The 17,769-nt window shown below is 39.2% G+C and overlaps 5 protein-coding genes across 6 annotated transcripts; 2 read left to right on the forward strand and 3 right to left on the reverse strand.

Annotated features, from left to right (window-relative positions):
* Positions 1-612: 612 nt before the first annotated feature.
* Positions 613-10,157, reverse strand: GNBP1 (Gram-negative bacteria binding protein 1). 2 transcript variants are annotated; one of them, XM_017625921.1, is made up of 6 exons: positions 9,957-10,157; positions 4,931-5,549; positions 4,703-4,872; positions 4,255-4,631; positions 1,189-1,353; positions 613-719 (listed from the first exon to the last, which is right to left on the reverse strand). In XM_017625921.1, the coding sequence occupies exons 1-6, from the start codon at positions 10,087-10,089 to the stop codon at positions 705-707; spliced, it is 1,479 nt and encodes a 492-aa protein (XP_017481410.1). In that variant the 5' UTR covers positions 10,090-10,157; the 3' UTR covers positions 613-704. The 2 variants fall into 2 exon arrangements, with proteins under 2 accessions (XP_017481410.1, XP_017481409.1); XM_017625920.1 differs by lacking the exon at positions 613-719 and having other exon boundaries at positions 966-1,353.
* A 2,095-nt stretch (positions 10,158-12,252) lies between these two features.
* LOC108370572 (cilia- and flagella-associated protein 45-like) lies at positions 12,253-13,970 on the forward strand. The gene has a single exon (XM_017625910.1). The coding sequence runs from the start codon at positions 12,309-12,311 to the stop codon at positions 13,968-13,970; it is 1,662 nt and encodes a 553-aa protein (XP_017481399.1). The 5' UTR covers positions 12,253-12,308.
* Positions 13,971-14,830: 860 nt separating this feature from the next.
* Positions 14,831-16,127, reverse strand: LOC108370579 (SAGA-associated factor 11 homolog). Its single transcript, XM_017625923.1, has one exon. It carries the CDS (start codon positions 15,886-15,888, stop codon positions 15,232-15,234), a length of 657 nt encoding a protein of 218 aa, XP_017481412.1. The 5' UTR covers positions 15,889-16,127; the 3' UTR covers positions 14,831-15,231.
* Positions 16,128-16,255: 128 nt separating this feature from the next.
* Positions 16,256-17,033, forward strand: LOC108370580 (uncharacterized). The gene is made up of 2 exons (XM_017625924.1): positions 16,256-16,455; positions 16,524-17,033. Exons 1-2 carry the CDS (start codon positions 16,355-16,357, stop codon positions 16,882-16,884), a joined length of 462 nt encoding a protein of 153 aa, XP_017481413.1. The 5' UTR covers positions 16,256-16,354; the 3' UTR covers positions 16,885-17,033.
* Positions 16,918-17,759, reverse strand: LOC108370581 (charged multivesicular body protein 1b-like; the record flags this gene model as incomplete). The annotated part of the gene is made up of 2 exons (XM_017625925.1): positions 16,918-17,231; positions 17,299-17,759. Coding segments are annotated over 2 exons (585 nt in total), but the record flags the coding sequence as incomplete, so codon positions are not given.
* Positions 17,760-17,769: the final 10 nt, after the last annotated feature.

Consider the following 17,769-nt stretch of genomic DNA (forward strand, 5'->3'; position numbering starts at 1 on the left):
TTTAGCCCCATTAGAAATTTTTTTCATTATCCGGCTGTGAATTGCAGACAAGTGCGCTTGGCGTATGGAATATATAAAATAGTATAACACATTTAAATCATACCTTGTTACATTGTAAGTGCCCTTGGCTTTCCGCTGCGACAGTAATGGTGTTATCAACAGCTCACCGCCCTTCACCGAAAGGTTATCTTCATCATCGGTAAACATGGTGAACTCCTCAGATTTATCGCCGATTGCATTCGAATACATAAACATGTCATAACTCCAAACGGAAGTATCCAGTTTTTGGAAATTCTCTTCAAAAATTAATTCATTTGGTCTGTACACTTTTTGAGATAATTGTTTGTTTAGGTAAACTGTCGATGAGGTGGGTCTATATAAGCGGTATGTAGTTACGCTGGGTCCAAATATCGACGGTTGTTTCGTAGTCTTGGCCTTCCAGTCATCGAAATTACAAACATCGACCTGGTGATCGCCACTTTCAATGTCATATGAAGTTAAGTAAGCTTTCGAAATATGTGCGATGTCAGTGCGTGTAAAAAGATTATCATTATGTTGTACCACAACATTAACTCTGACTTGATCATTTGGATATAGTGTTCTATTTGTTTGTTCACTGATCCATAAATTGCCACGCTGTTCAGTTATCAGATCGTATATTATAGGACACTGCTGATTGATCTCGATGCTGTAGATCACACTTGTTATGCCAGATTCATCTATGAAATTTCAATGGAGAAAGTGAATTATGTAAAATAAAAATATTTGGGAATATTGCTTAAATATACAATATCACCCTGTTAATTTGCCCTTGCCCATTGATTTTATTCAACAACTTGCTCAAAAAGCGAACTTTTCCATTGCAAGTTCTACGGTTATTTCGTGTCGTAAATTTATTGTCGGCGATTAAGGAAAGAAGACATACATAATATGATATGAACATAACAAAAATTATAGCTTGTGGCTTTGGGGATTTATTTTTCTGAGCTTAAAATTTATTACGGTTTCATCTTAACTAATATAATTATAATTTTACTTTCCAATCATTTTAATTTTTTACTTTAACGAATAAAGTTTTAATTTTTTTTTCTTATTAAAAAAAATTATAGGAGCTAACCAACTTATTGTACAGTTTACTAAACAAGAGGAATCGATTTTTGCAGCCCTCTAAATGGCGTAAACGCGTACATAGTCAACTTGCAGTGCTGGACTGGTCCAAGTTGATTTCCAACTCTGCCGATTACGCCAAAAGTTCAGTGCCGCCTTTGGTGAGGTATTTGCCCAGGGTTTCGAAACATAATCGTCTGAAAAATCGCCATGTCCACCAGCCGCTACACCAAGTGTAAGGAAGAACTGCAGTAATAAAATGAAATTGAAAATAAATACAGATATATTTTTGTGTGTACGTAAATGAAATTTAATATATAAAAACTAGGAGTGAAATTTGATGTGTAAACATCTGTGTCCCGAAATGGTCCCAATTTTGTCCTGAACTGGTCCCGAAAAAGTACCGAGTTAGCCTCAAAATGGTCCCAAACTAGAACCAAAAAAGTCCTGAACTAGTCCCGAAATGCTTTCGAAATAGTGACGAACTAGTCCCGAAACGGTCTTAAAAATGTCCCGAGCTGGTCGCGAACTACTCTCGAAATGGTCCCGAAAATGAGCAGTGTTGGTAGAACACCTAATGAGATTTGTATTCATTTGTAATACTTCTGAATTCGTCTTGGTTTACGCGTGACGGTTTATGCAAACTGTCGAGAACGTTCTCAATGGGAATTATATAAGAACAAAACCCCGTGGAACGTTCCCAAAGAGAACAAAATGCGAACAATAATTTCCCTTGAAGAACAATTTGGGAACTAAAGTATCAAGAACTTTCTGACAGAGAACGAAACGGGAACAAATATTCTCTTAACTATTCGCGAAGAACGGAAGCGAGAAATAAATTTTTTTTCATAGCGTTCCAATAGTTTGAAATGTTTCAATAGTAAAATTAATGAAAAAAGAACAGAAAGATTAAAAGGCAAATTAAGTTAACAAAAGACTTAAGACACGAACTTTTCTTGCACAGAATATGAAAAATTGTTTAAGGTGGACAGTTCACCCCAATGGTAAACGATCTGGAAGTTGAAATGATCCACCTTTCCTCTGGCATAGAACTATAAATCATGGTTCTCTCTGAAACGGATTTTCAACCCAACACAGAGACGCCCCCCTCATTCTTAACGTTAAGTTCTCAAAACTTTTGTTCTCTTGCAAAACCTTCTCCAGACTTTGCTTTCCATTAATACACTAATGTAGTGAATATGCCTAAAACTATGCAACGATAAGTTGTAGACGGTTATATGTAGTTGCGTTCGACAACACAAAAATTTGTAATAGTTTTCCCTAATTTTTACAAGTTGGCGTTCGATAATGACAACAATTTATTCATCACCCAAAAATTGAGAGAGAAAACGTTCATTTTTCTGCAAGAGTAAAGTTCATTTTGTGCTGGGAAAATTTTAGTCAGCAAAAATTATTCATCACGAAAACATGATCTGAAAACATATGGTAGCAATTTTTGTAAACAAACAAAATCGATTTTTTCGAGTTTTGGTATTTATATGCTTTTTAGCTGCCTGCTATGTGACTTTATGATAGTGATAACTAGTTTTTACTTCCAGAAATATTCCTGGCGAACATTGAACGTTCACTTTCCTTTTTCTTCCATGGAGGCAACATGAATTTCAGTTTGTTTACAAATAAAACATAAACAAAGTCAGCTGGTGTGTCTTCTTCTTCCTGTTTTTGCGAGTGATTGTTCCTTTACTTTTTTGATTTATCTTCTTTTTGGGAGAGAATTTTCGCTTACGCTCTTGATTTTGATTGTTGGCTAAATTTGGTATCGAATACAACTAATGATATTACAGATTTTTAGCTGGATTACACTATAAGCAGTAACAATATTTCTGCTGGAATAAGGCAAATTTTATTCATATCATACACTCAGAAAAAAGAATTTCCTTAAAACAAAGAAAACAGTTTCCTTATTTTACAGTTACGGTTTTTTGCTTAATACTACGAAAACTTTATTAAATTTGAGAAGTTTTTCCTTAATTCAGGTTCATGCTAAAACTGGGGCGTCATTAATTTGAGGAAGTAAATTTACTCAATATAAGTAATAATTTCCTTAAATAATTTTAAATTTTGTCAGTGCGGTTAAGACAAAGTTAATAGCTTTCCTGGCAAATGTCGCGTCCAGGCTACTGCTTCTGGTTCTGAGATCGCAGGTTCGAGTCCGGTTGGAGGTGGTTAGAGTAAGGTAAGTCAATTATTTAAATTTAAGTATAAATTTAAATTAATAAATATAAATTGTAAAATTAATTTCATCTATGAAAAAACCTAAATACCTGAATAAACCTCAAATATCATAAAAAATAAATAAAATATATATTTTTTAAATACAATTCTACAATTATAAATAAAAAAACTCCTGATCTGGGACTCGAACCTTTCATCTCTCGACTAGCACTCCAGAGCTTCGCTCTGTCGGCCATTGTCACTGTTTGAGCGCCACGAGCAAAATGACATACTTATTCCTTCCACGGCGGATAAAATGGCGAGTAAATTTTTCCGAAAAACTATGGAATAGTGTTTTCCTTAAACTGAGTCAAATCGTATACTACTCATAATAAGGCAGCCATGTCATTGGAGCCATTTCAAGGTAATATTTCCTTTGAATAATATACTTTTTTCCTAGCATCAAGAAATGTTTTTTCTGAGTGTACCCATAACAAAATATTACATTAAGGCTGACTTGCAAAACGCCAATTGCTTTGCATACGTACAAAGAATAATGTTCCATAACGCCGAACTACAAAATATTGACAATGTATACATTTCCAAAACGCAACCGAAAAGTTATCGAAACGCATCGCTAGAGCAATCAGCGCATCAAAAACAAAGTTGATGCTACGTTTGTTATTGGTTGCCATCGGTGTTTTAAAAATGCAAAATACAGAAAAATTTTGTCATTGCTATATTGAATATTTAAAATGTGCAATGTATATGGTTGCAATGTGTCGCAACTCTGCATATAAAAACAGTTAGTCAGCCCAATAGTCGTTCGCATTTTTCACTCGATTCTCTTACTTCGCAACCAATTAAAATTTCATAAACTCTGCAAGTTTCGCGCTTTCCACGATACTACTTTCCTAACTTAAGTTTTGTTTGGCAAACCAGTAAAAATAAGTTCACAAATAGTAAACAAACCTCTTGATCAAACGGTGCCATGTAATTGCTATTCGCCCAAGCATTATTGTAACCATTTGCCTTTTGTGCAAATCCACCATCCACAGTGCCATAATTTTTTCCATCCACATCCAAACTAAGCTGGCGATCATTCCATGTAAGCGAGTAGATATGAAACGTTTCGCCGAAATGCTGGTCCTGGCTGGTATTCGCCATGAAAGTGTCACGCGTATTTGCCTCTGACGAGAGTACGGCGCCGCCATGAAGTACACGCCCACCCTCTTCAACGCCCTCGCGCGTCCGCAAATTGAGATTGCTACGAATAAATGCAATACGCATTTGACCCGAGGCATAGGGGTGTTGACCATAGAAGTTGACCAGAGGTTCGAGTAGAAGAACTGTATACGAAAACTTTTCAGTCTCTAAGGGTTAATAAAATCACGTACATATATATGTGACACAAACTTACGTGGGAAAAGCCAATCGCCTTGTGGCAGCTTGGCGCGCACTTCTACGCGTCCATATTTGAAAGTGAAGGCATGCTTGGTGTTGATGCGTGCAGAGAGCACTGGCGGTAGTACAACCTGACCGAATGGTTGTCGCTGACATTCCACTTGTGGATTCTGATTAGCGGTACAACTGCGAAAATAATACACGTTTTTTATTAAATAAACATTTGCTAGGACTACACACTCACCGTGTTCCTAAATTTAAATGTCCCCTACGTATATTCGTATCCGGACTATCATTACCCCAAAGACGAGGTTCAATTTTCAACACACCATTTATCAGCTCAGCATTTGTATCATATAAGACGAATTCTGCATCAGCGACATCAAGCGGTAGGCGTACTTCGTAACGCCAACGCGAGGAATCCAATTCTGTGCCGTCGAAATTTTCTTCGAATATCAGTTGTCCCTTGCAAATGTTACGATTGCGTATAGTCGTCAAAGAGGATTCACATTCTTCGCCTATGATTGGCGGTTTTTTGCTGGTAATTAGGGGTTCTTCGCTCGTAACTCGTGACCTTTCGGTAGTAAATGCTGGCTGCACTTCATTACTATGCTGAGATGGCCCTCCTGGTGTTGTCTGTCGTACTGTGATAGGCGATGACATGCTACGATAACGACTTTTATTATATTGCACATCGGTCCACACATAGATGATATCATCATCTTGAAGGTGACGTTGGCTCTCAAAAAACCATTGATTTGCTGCTTGCGTACGTATTCGACCGGAAAATTCGCCTGGTTCAAAGCCTTTGAATGGCCGATTGCGATTTATATTGAAAGCCACATTTTCGATGCCCGTTTCATCTGTATGAATAACATTGTATAAGAATTATGAAGACGCGCTTTTCCAATCATGGCTACATATTGCTTTGGAGAGTTATAAATTTATCCACATAAATTCTTCTACTAGGTGCAAAACACGGATTAGCTTATGGAATCGGACAAAGCGGTTGATTCTCAATTATTTGTGCGGATCCCAGTTGCCGGTCGGATTCCGCAATGATATGAGTAAACCATATAGTAGTAAACAGAAGTCGCCCCAAGACGGCTTTCTCTTCCCGACTTAGTGACTTATGCGGACGACTGAGCCATCTCGGCGATAAAGCAAAATATCGACCGCCTTTGCGAGATTACTGTCTATTTCTCTTCAAGCTTCAAGATTCTTCACAAAATCCCAGGCGTCATCTTTGATAGCCTGCTATGTTTCTGCGCGCACACCACCACCAATTTTTTTTTAGCTTCGGTCAAAAAGTAAGGTTGTCAAGTCACTTGTCGGCTGCCTGCTTAGAGTGCGGACAAGGAAACCTTACTCATAATGACCAATTTACTGGCCAGTCGGTGGTGAGCTAAGATGTGCTAAACTTCAAAGAACGTAACTCCTTGCAGCAGCAGGTTTCTTTCTCATGTCTTTCGAAGCAATAATTATTGGGATGCCACCCATCCTAAAAATGCTGTACCGCCCAATGAAACGTCACCTAAACATGTAATAACGTGCCTCCTCAGCTTTAAGGCCGACGTTAGGCCGCGGAAATAGGATAACGAAGATATTCACTCCAGTTGGAGATACGATGTAGTACAGACGTTGCGTCAATTACTGGTACAACAAATTAGTTTTACCTACCCATCGAAACATCCATAAAGACACTTAGGTGTCCACTGAACCAAGAGTCAATGTGTAAGGACAAAGCTCACGCCACAGTACTTCTACAAGACGGGGTGAGAATAGCAATAACGAGGCTTAGAAAAACTCAGTCGCGTGGAGCTTACGGTCAAGCTGTTAAGTGTGCTTTGCCCAATCCACAATCCTGCTGTTCGCACCAAGTAAGGCGGGTTAAGGCTTATTGACAATGCATATAAGATTCTATTGGNGTAATAACGTGCCTCCTCAGCTTTAAGGCCGACGTTAGGCCGCGGAAATATTCACTCCAGTTGGAGATACGATGTAGTACAGACGTTGCGTCAATTACTGGTACAACAAATTAGTTTACCTACCCATCGAAACATCCATAAAGACACTTAGGTGTCCACTGAACCAAGAGTCAATGTGTAAGGACAAAGCTCACGCCACAGTACTCCTACAAGACGAGGTGAGAATAGCAATAACGAGGCTTAGAAAAACTCAATCGCTTGGAGCTTACGGTCAAGCTGTTAAGTGTGCTTTGCCCAATCCACAATCCTGCTGTTCGCACCAAGTAAGGCGTGTTAAGGCTTATTGACAATGCATATAAGATTCTATTGACGATACCATGTGAAGTATTGAATCCCTTCAGGAAGCTATGATTGAGTCTTACCAGTGTGGCTTCAAACCTGTTAAATTCACCATTGACCACATTTCATCCTGACAACTTGACAATTCCAGTAGACAGTAGAAAAACAAATCTACAAAACACCTTTTTGTCGATTTTAGAGCAGCTTTTGATAANGCGATACCATGTGAAGTATTGAATCCCTTCAGGAAGCTATGATTGAGTCTTACCAGTGTGGCTTCAAACCTGTTAAATTCACCATTGACCACATTTCATCCTGACAACTTGACAATTCCAGTAGACAGTAGAAAAACAAATCTACAAAACCCCTTTTTGTCGATTTTAGAGCAGCTTTTGATAATACACCGAGAAGTTGACTCTACGACATCATGTGTTAATTTGGGACCCCCGCAAAACTAATACGGCTTTGTGGAGTGACAAGGAGCACAACTTTTAACTCCGTTCAAATTATGAAGGACCCGTTTGATACCAAAAGCGAGGTAGATGTTAGACTTGACTTTCATGCGACTTGTTCAATTTGAAGCTGGAAGGCGTAATACCTAGGATCCAGAATTAACGCCAACTATAGTGCCAGCCTCGAGATTAAACGACAGGCGATACCTTGGGAGTTTAGTAGGAAAACGGAAATGGCGATCTAAAATCGAGAAAAGTTGACGATGGCGACCAATGACATGAAAGGTTTGAAAAGCATAAAATTTTCAAGATTGCGCTGTCTTCGGATTGCGGTTTATATGAATGAAAATGATGCTTCAGTTAACATATTATTTGATTCCACCACCAGGGATGGGCAATAAAAACAAGGGCGCCCACGAATAAAATTGGAAGCTTAAGCGCAGATGGCACAGAAGTTGGTGTGAATAACCGGAGTTCGGTTAAAAAGAAAGACAAATGCGAACATTTTTATGTGGGTAAAATTTCCATTAACAAAAGACAAATGCGAACATTTTTATGTGGGTAAAATTTCCATTAACCTAGGAGTAAATGTGTAAAAATTTTTCATTAGTAACAGGCTGTGTTCACTGATGTTCCAAGTGATTGTAGTATTTTCTAAGAGAATTCTTATCTAATGTTTGTTGCATACTTTTAGGCATATGCTGAAATAAAAAAAAATACTGAAATAATTTTCACTTGGGTTTTTGATATGTAAAAATCTTTGCTACCTGTGTGGGCAAAAATTTGTGTAAGCTGTCACGCGTAAACCAAGACGAATTCAGAAGTAGTAAAAATTAAAACAAATCTAATCAGCTGTTTTTGCAACAATGCTTCTCATCTGACTTGTAGCATACGCCTTGATATTGTCACACAAAGCGGACCTACAATTTTACGACGACTCCGAACGGCGGCCTATTTTTATGAGAAGCTGTTTTTCATAGCAAAAATGCACTCTGAGATTTGCCAAGGTCTGCCGAGGGGTGACCGCTATTAGAAAAAACGTTTACTTTTCTTTTGTTTTTGGTATTAGTCGCAAAATGGGCTCGAACTCAGGCCTTGCAGAATGGTGTTGCGCACTTCTAACCACCACACCACACTCATTGATATAGGTTAGGACTTTTTCGGGATCATTTTGGGCCTAGTTCGGCAGTAGCTCGGGACTACTTCAGCGCTTTTTCGGGTGTAGTTTGAGACAATTTCGGGCGTAATTTGGGAACAGTTCGGGACTTTTTCGGGACTACTTCTTGACGTAGATGTTTACACATCAAATTTCATGAGTACCAGGTACTCACACCTTTGTTTTTGTGCTCACAACTCAAAGCAATGTAGAGTTTTAGCGTTAATAAATCTTAATACGGACTTAAAAAAAATTTTTGTTTAGTTGAATATATTAATTCGTGAGTTACATACATATATGTACATATGTATAGTGAAATCTTATCTGGACAAAGTTACAACTGATTAAATTTATGCTTTCGTATAAACAAATTTTTGCAATATACAAACGTGTGTATTTATGTATATATGCTTGCTATCAGTATGAATTAGGGTAATCCAAAATAAAGTGAAATTGAAATTTTAATACTATCACCCCCTACGACGGTTTTATACCGAAAAATATACCCCGGTTTTTTATGTTGCAATAAAACAAAAACAAATTTTCATAGAAATGGTATAAAATTCTCGATCGGAAAAGTCTGTTTGTCTTCAGGAGACTTCCAATAACTATACCCAATCGTTTATTCAACCATTATTTAATAAAACTTTTTTATAGGTCCCCCAAAAAAGGTAACGGGGGAGTCATAACAATCGGTAGCATCAAAAAATGTTAAAAAAAATTATTATTGGAAGTCCCCTGAAGGGAAACAGAGTTTTCCGATTGAAAAGTATGGATTTTCAATAATTATATATTATTTCTACGAAAATTTTATTTTTTTTTTCATATAACATACATGGAAAATTTTGAGCGAGCTCTAAATATTTCTTGATTTCAAAATAAAAAAGTCGGCGGTAAATTGTTTTCGGTTTAGAATAGTCCCAGGGGGTTAAACCATTAAAATTGGATATTTTCTTATTTCACATGCATTTTTGGACCACTCTAAAGTGCATTTCGTGTTAAAGGTTATTGATATGAATTTGATTTCATAGAAAAAAAGGTATGTATAATTTTGTTTGGTGAATTCTTAGAAAAACGAACAAAAGTTAAGCAATGGGGAAACTGATCAAAATAACTGATACAAATACTGATTGTACGTACATATAAAAAAAACTTGGCCAACAATAAATCATCAAATATTTAGGAGCACAAAATAAAATAAAAATATTTGGCATTTATAGGTAAATATGTAAGTAGTAAGTAAGTTAAACTTAGCCCAAAGAATTTTGTGTTTTCAAGAAAAGCTATTGTTAGCCACAAGCCATCACTTCAAAGGGTCTTCCCCCGTACACACACACACAAAAATAAAAAACAAAACAAACTCATTCAAAAATTAAAAATTTTATTTTCACTCACGCGGTATTGACACTCGAAATCCGTTCTGAAGTATCTCAAGCTTGGCTTGTGGTATCTTATAGCACATTACCGTCAGGTTGCCGAAGCAGCAAAGCCAAATGAAAAAAAATACTAAAGTTACGCAGCTGCGCATCTTTTTTTTTGTTTGAAAAGCACTTAGAACTAAACCGAAATAAGAAATTCCTGAACTGTCGTAGTCGAATGATAGCCGCAAACTGATCGGTAAAGTAGCTTTTTGCATAAGAATTGCATAGAAAGCAGACTCATTCTCAGACAGAACTTGAGCGAAGCTGAGCATCTAGCAGATAGGTACCTACTTGCATTTTATTATGTGCGCGTAATTTGCAACAGGTTTTGAGTAAAATAGTGAGCAGAGCTTCAGACAAATACTTGGTTTATCAAATGTTTAAAATAATAAATTGTTTGAAACCCAGAAGAAAGATAACAGTGGGGTTGAGAGATTTGCAGCTGCAATACATTTCAAAGGCAAGTGAGTGAGCTAAATGAAATTCGCTAAAGGAAATTCGCATTAGCCTCTTTCGGTAACATAAGCTTTTCTTAGCCTTCTGAACCCATCTGAGCCTAATAGCAATAGGGATGGACAATTCTAGTTGGCACTTAGGCCAGCATAGTGCGCACGGATTGTATGTTAGCTTGCCTGATTCGTGCAGTCTCTGACAGAGACACTACGTTCTTACTCAGTTTTGCAATCAAAGTGGAGGCCTAGTCTCAACAATTTACTAGTTCTCTAGCCTGCAAAATTTACTTCGCCGCTTCGACAGTACTAAAAGGAGTGTCTGAATTTTGCATCCCTGCGAAACTAATACTCATCAGAATTGGGAAGGACCTCTCCGGTCCGTTTGTTACCTACAGAGGTTTCTGACACAGCGACTGCCTTTCGTGTGATTTCTTACTACAAGGGCGTGCAACGATATCGTGGCGACCCGTGAGGAGTTTTACAGTTTCACGGTCAAAGCCCTTACATCCGTTATTGTAGCATCACCGACTCGCATGTGTGAGTGCAACGTGGACTTGTTCAGCTTGTAAATAGGATACTCTATTGCTTTCTTTGAGAAAAGCAGTATGAGATCAATAAAGTATGCGATCAATGAAAAAGAGACACAAATCTAGTAGGCCTGATAATGTACAGACATACTGTAAACGGTAATTAATCGAGTTTTCTGATATCTTTGCAGCCGATTTCATGCGAAAATCACCCCTCCGCCTTGCTCAGTGTGAACAAAACAGCAGTAGCTTCACTCCACTCGACCTTGCTTCGTTCGGCTTCCGCTTCCGCTTTCCGTGTGTAACAGTACCGAGAAGAAACTACTCAGCGGAAGCGCCGGTTTCATTATTCTTAAACGTAAAACCCCGAAAATACCACTAATATTGTCGAGCACACACAAAATTAACGCCTTAGCTTAGCTGGAAGAAACGATTTTTTGACGTCCTCTGGCATACCACAGCGCCAACTCAGTCAGGCGTGTGTCCAATTCCAGTTTCCGCTCATCCAGGGAGTAATGCGATGTCCTCGAGAGGTTGGTTTACAGTCAGAGGCCTTCAGTGTGTATTTTGACGAAGCCTTCCATATATAGCTAGAGAACTTGCTTCCTTTCTTTTTCCTGGCCACCGAAAAGGCTCCCTGATAAACTAGAAGGAAAATAATTAACAAAAAAGGAGCCAAAGTACTGGCGCTAGACACAGCGAGCAAAAGCCTTCACCCGATTACTCTGAAACCGCATCGGCGGTGCACAGAGACTATGTAGGGAAATCGTAACTCCTCGCTGAAGAGGAATATTTTCTGCCACATCAAATGTAGGTACGATGACATTGTGGCAGAGCAAGTGTATGGCGAATTTCACGGAATTCTTAATAAGGAGTTAGAGGTTGTAGTACTGTGAGAACTGAAATTGGAAAACAGGGAGGAACAGTTTCCGACCAAACAACCGCTATGGACGACTATGTGTTTACACGGAAACATTAGAGTCCCTATGTTTCTCTCTCAACAACAAAAAAAATACTACAATTCTGCTGAAGTTGATACAGTTTCCCTATCCCCCAATCGAAGTGTTTATTTAAAGTTTCGTAATGAGCTATTAAATCGATTACCGTTGGCCTGTGTTACGCACACATCTCTATGACTACTGCCTGTTTAACAAAATAACCGTTGACTTACACTGGCATAGACGGTTTTTTATTCACTTGGGCTCCCTTTGGCTTTCAAAACAAGTCGAACATCCACTCAAACAAATTTCAAAATTTTTCTTTGGAAGCATTGCAATTATCGTATATTTTTAACATTTCACTATAATCCATTAAAAGCATTGACATAGAGCTTAGAAAGGAGCAAGCATGCCTTGCTTTACGGCCTCTAATTTACGTCTTGTCCGAGACCATATGGAAAATACTGGGAGGAGGCGCGCTAAAACCTCCACAACACACCGCTCGCATGTAAGCAACACCAGCCTGGTCGCAGCTACCACGGTGGAATTAAATGAATCTGTAAAGGCGGCCATTGTTGCGCACAACAACAAGAAGCTGACCAAAGAATGCACTGAGTTTCTCAAAGTCATGGGCTACACGCCGCAAACGCTCCACAGACGACCAGGATCTAAAAAGGAGAAATTGAATAAGAATCAAGCAATGTTGACTCAGAAGGAGCTGGAGCGCCTGAAGAATTCATCGAAGGTAGTTACACTTGAAGATCGACTGGAAGTGCTGAGAAAACAAGAGGAGGAACGCAATCGCATGGAAAGGGAGACCGAGGAGTTGCGTTTACGCTACAAGAAAATTGATGATGCGCGGCAGAAGGCGCTGGAGGAAAATGCTGAGAAGGAAGATCTCTTCGGGGCTGGTGAGAAAGTTAAAGTTCTAGAGCGTGCTTTTCTTGCCAGACACGAGCAGGAGGAGGAGGTGCGTCGCGTCAATCGCATCATATTGAATGCCAAGTGTCAGGCGGTGCGCGATGCGCAGATACAGGAAAAGGAAGATTTCCAACGAGAATTGCGCGACGAAGAGATACGTATGGATCGCATGGTACTGGAACGTGCCACCGACGCGCTCAAAAAGGAGGACGCCAATGAAGAGAAGAAAAAAGAGGAGAAACTGAAGTATGCCTGTGAGATACGCAACCAGTTGCATGAGCGCGAAAATTTACGCTTTCTGGAAGCGGAGCGCTTGGAGGAAGAAGCGAAGCGTATACGCAAAGCTAACGAACTCACACGTGTCGAGGATGAACGCCAAGCAAAGCTGCAGCGCGAACGTAAGCTGAAGTTCCGCGAGGAGTTGAATCGCATCACTGAGATGGCAGCACTTTTCCGCAAGATGCTGTGCGAACAGGAGCGCGAGGCTGATATGCGCGCGGCCGCCTATATGCGTGAGAAGCAGAAGAAGGAGCGCGAACTGGCTTTGGAAAAGAAGGTGGCACTCGAGGCGGCCGAAAGTAAGCGGCAGCGTATATTTATATTGGCGCAAAAGGTGTTGGAGTCAAAGACAGCTAGCGAAGAGCTGAGCTATATGCGCGAACAGGAGCGCATCGAACGTGAGTATCGGCGCAAAGAAAAGGAGGCAGCGTTGCGTAAGAAACAAATCGAAAAGGAATTGGCCGAAGCACGTGAGCGGCAATTGCGCGAAACAAAACACAGGCAAGCGTTGCAGATAGCGCGCGCCGAAAAAGACTTTGACCACTTAATGGCGCAAGTAAAACAGTATGAAGAGAAGCAGAAACAGCAGGAAGCGCAGCGCGAGCGTCAAAATGAGTGCTATCGCCAGGCTATCATAAAGCAAATGACCGAGAAAGAGTTGGAGCGTCGCCGCTTGCTCGATTTGGATCGCGCACAAGCTTTAGATTGGCGTGAGGGCGAACGCCAACGTGATCGCAATATACGCGCTGTGATCGATGCAAAGTTGGCGGCAATGCGGGATGCCTGCTTGCCGGAGAAGTACATAAAGGAAGTGGAAATGCAATTGGCGAAAATCAAGGGACAAAAAACTTTACTCACTAAAACCAAATGAGCTTGTGGGTTTATTTGATCACATTTATTCTGCGAGCGCAAACTTTTTTGAAATCAAACGGCTTACAACATACGGAGCAAAGATGTAATAAAATGTTTTGAGATTTCAAAAAATTTTTTTACAATAAGCTGTACATCATTTTTCTAATTTCATTAAATACATAATCTTAAACACAATCAATCGGTGATCTTAATTTTCTATTGGAATTAAAAGGGTATTAGGGAATATAATCAAAACTTTCAGCCGTTATTTATTGATTTAACTTTTTTTCTGCGCAAAGAACCTAGTATGCCGCTAATGCTCTGCCACAAAATCTAACCCATAGTATTCACCAAAAACTACATACTAACCTCTTGTTCGGAAATGTATCAATGCAAAACAAGCATCAGTATCTTATTTATAATATTAATAATAATACCTGTGTTCGTATGGAAGAGTAGCTGGCTTTAGTATAATGCGGCAGCCCCTTTATTCTTTAATTTTTTGATGAGACTTAATAGGATTATTGACTTGTTAGTATCGGAACTATTTCTGCACGTTTATTTGCCAAAAGTTCCTCAACGCATTGGCGCCATTGAGTCATTCGTAATAGTATGCTGCGAATGCCGCATTATACTAAAGCCAGCCTTTCGACATAAGTCAGCCTTTCGATAAGATACTGTTCTATAGGAACACAGAATATAATTGATGGAAATGCACGCAAATAAGTTCCAATTCGGCACTTAAACGTAGTTGAGCATATTGCTCGTTTTCATCACTTATATTTTAGAAATAAGAGACTTATGCATGCTTTGCAGTGATGGGTTTCCGAAAAGGGGGATACTTATCAAAACAGCAACGGGAATAAAAGGTCCGCCCAAAGACGATCATTAAAAGGTCCTGTTAGAGGATCCATAACAAGCCTATGATTAGGTTTAATATTAAAGTCCCATACCCGCAGAGTTAAACATTTTTTTATTCACATTGTCGGCAGTTCCGTTTCTCACAATTTATTTATTTAATATCTTGAATAAATTAGTAGAATGTATACAAGGCATTTAAGAAAAAAAACATGTATTTTACACTATAAATGGAATCTTTTAGCGCAGGTTTTACTTCAGGTTGCATTTATACATGGTTACATAGTACGTACATGCGCTCATAACCACCAGGGAATCAATATTCAGTGCATATACTAATGTAAATCAAAATTTCTACTGCACTTAGAATGAATGCGAGATGAAATGGTAAATTGTATACTCTTACAGTTTATCCCCAACGTCTAGAATGATTTGCCATTATTTTTCTTAGAACCATTGTTTCGGTTACTCTGATTAGTCTTCTTTCGGCGTTTCTCCGATGACCAGTCAATATCGTCCTCGTCATCCGTTCCAACAGTAGTCTGCAGATACGATGACGATGATGAGGAACTGGCGCTTGTACCCTCCTTAGTAGCTAAACGCCGACTGGCAATACGTGACGAATTACGTCCCATGCCCATGCATTTCTCCAAGTGTGGCGCAAAGCGGGACGCTGACACTGGCCTATCACAGTTGGGACAAGTGCAATCCATTAGTTTCTTAACTGATGAAATGCCGAAAATGTCATAGTTTGGCATATCGACGATGCGATAGGATGCATCCGTACCTTCTTCGGGAACACCATCGAGTGCTTCTAGATTACCAGTCTTATGTAAATGATGTACTTCCAGGAACACACCCACCACAGCATCGTCAAGCAGTGATTGATATAAATATAGTGCAGCCTCATCTAAACTTGTAGGATCTATAATAATGTCATGGAAGGCCTTCTGAATAGATGCCACAGTCATTTTATTGTTGCTGGCTGAGGATTTTCCCGATCCGGAAATATTTGTGTTTTTGTCGTTATTGGCTCCTATGTTGGATCCACTCAGACTTGGATTGGACGAAGAAGCCATAACGCCTTACGCTATGCAGCAATGCGCCGAGTCCTTTATTTTTTTGTTGACAAATGTCGGCTTTTTTACTTTTTCACAATTAAAACAATGTGCAGCAGCAAAATCACCTGTATGCGTTGATTTATGAGACTTTATGAGAGGGGTTGGCGGATGCTGGCGTAAATTGAAAAAAATTAATGTTGTATTACCTATTACTAAACCGTTGGTATTCTAGACTTACGCCAAATTTTCCAAGGCTGATTTTTATTTATAAAATGAATTCATATACATTAAAAAATAAAAAAAGAGGCCTTATAAAAATTTACCAAAATCGACTGTGAATGATCAATTTAAATGACAGCTGAGCCCACCTGAACAGTTTGTTTGTTTATACTTGAGCTGCAAGCGTACACATTAAAGAAAATCGGGACAATTGTTTTTTAACCAAGAAATGTTACTTTAATTACTAATTGAATTATATTCAAACATGCTACTCGACGAAAAGGCCCAAAAGTACAAATTACTCGCTGAAAAAGTTTATCACCGCTGCCAGGAATTACAAACTGAAAATGAGCGCTGTGTGCTCCGGTAGTTATTTAAAATGTTCTATGTACATTTTTTATCAAAAGATTTTTTAATTTGCATCCTCCCTTTAGCATAAATACGGTTAAGAAGCTTCTTCGACGACGCACCCGCGATGTAGAGCTTTTGAAACGGCGCCTTGACAAGCACAATGACGTATGGCGGCAATTGCCAATGGTGGCACCACATCCAAAACGAAAAATCGAACAAAAGCGCGGTCCCAAGCCCAAACCTAAGATTCCCACAGAAGAGCCAACAGATGGCAAAGTTAAAAAGGTACGGAAGCAGCGCATGAAAAAGAACCTACTACCGCTGCAGCCAGGTTCCGTTGAAGGAACAATGCAACAACTGCCACAACAACAGCACTTCACCGAACAGCAGCAGCAGCAGTTGCTAATGCAACAACAATTCGTACATTTCAAACAAGATATTTGAGATGCAATGTAAAACTTTTAATTGAACAAGGCGTGAATTATCCTAAATATCTGGGTAATTTCTATTGATTTTTAAACTTATGAAGCAGATTTCATGTACAACACATTCGCCCAACATGGAGCATATGAAAATAAAGCGCGCAACATAAATGATATATAAAAACTGTTTTTCGTTAACCCCACTAATACCAGATTGAAAATCTGAAATCATAAATGCACCAAATCTATTCGGCTTGCCTCAATCGTGCCAGTCGCTGAGTTAGTTCGTCTTGCTCTTGTGAAACTTGTGTAGATGCACCAATAGTTGAACTCTGTACACCACTAGGTAATTCCATATTGAGCTCCAAGCTGCGCAAGTAGTATAAAAAAATATAAAAATATAAAATATCCAATTTTCAATTTCATATCCACCCACCCAGCTTCATCGGCCACTTGTTGTAATAAGTTGTCGACATCGCCTTGTGGCACCGACGTTGTAGTCGTATCAGACATGGTATTCTCCATTACCGAACTCTGTACATCTAAATCTTCAAATTGTTGTTCGAACTTCTCCATGAGCGAAGAGATTTTTTCTAAGTTCATACCTTTCATGGCAGCATCCATTGCTTTGACCACGCCAGCCATTGAGCTGGTAACTTTTCGTGTAGTCAACGCGGATTGTACCCGACTTGCAACTGCGTCTACACGTGCGCTCATACGTAAATAGTTAACAGCCTGATTTTTCTGTCTTATTGCATTTTCTGCATGAATACGCGCCACATCCATGTTACCCTTCTGTATGGCCTTCTTGGCTTTTGCCTTTTCGAGCTTCTCCTCTTTTTCGCATTTCTTTGAGTTGCGCTCCAGCTCTTTCACAGCAAATTTTAGATTGAAAAGATGTTCTAAA

The sequence above is a fragment of the Rhagoletis zephyria genome, unplaced genomic scaffold (genome assembly GCF_001687245.7).
Source record: "Rhagoletis zephyria isolate East Lansing unplaced genomic scaffold, Rhagoletis_zephyria_1.1 Rzeph_scaffold_04327, whole genome shotgun sequence".
Taxonomy (NCBI): Eukaryota; Metazoa; Arthropoda; class Insecta; order Diptera; family Tephritidae; genus Rhagoletis; species Rhagoletis zephyria.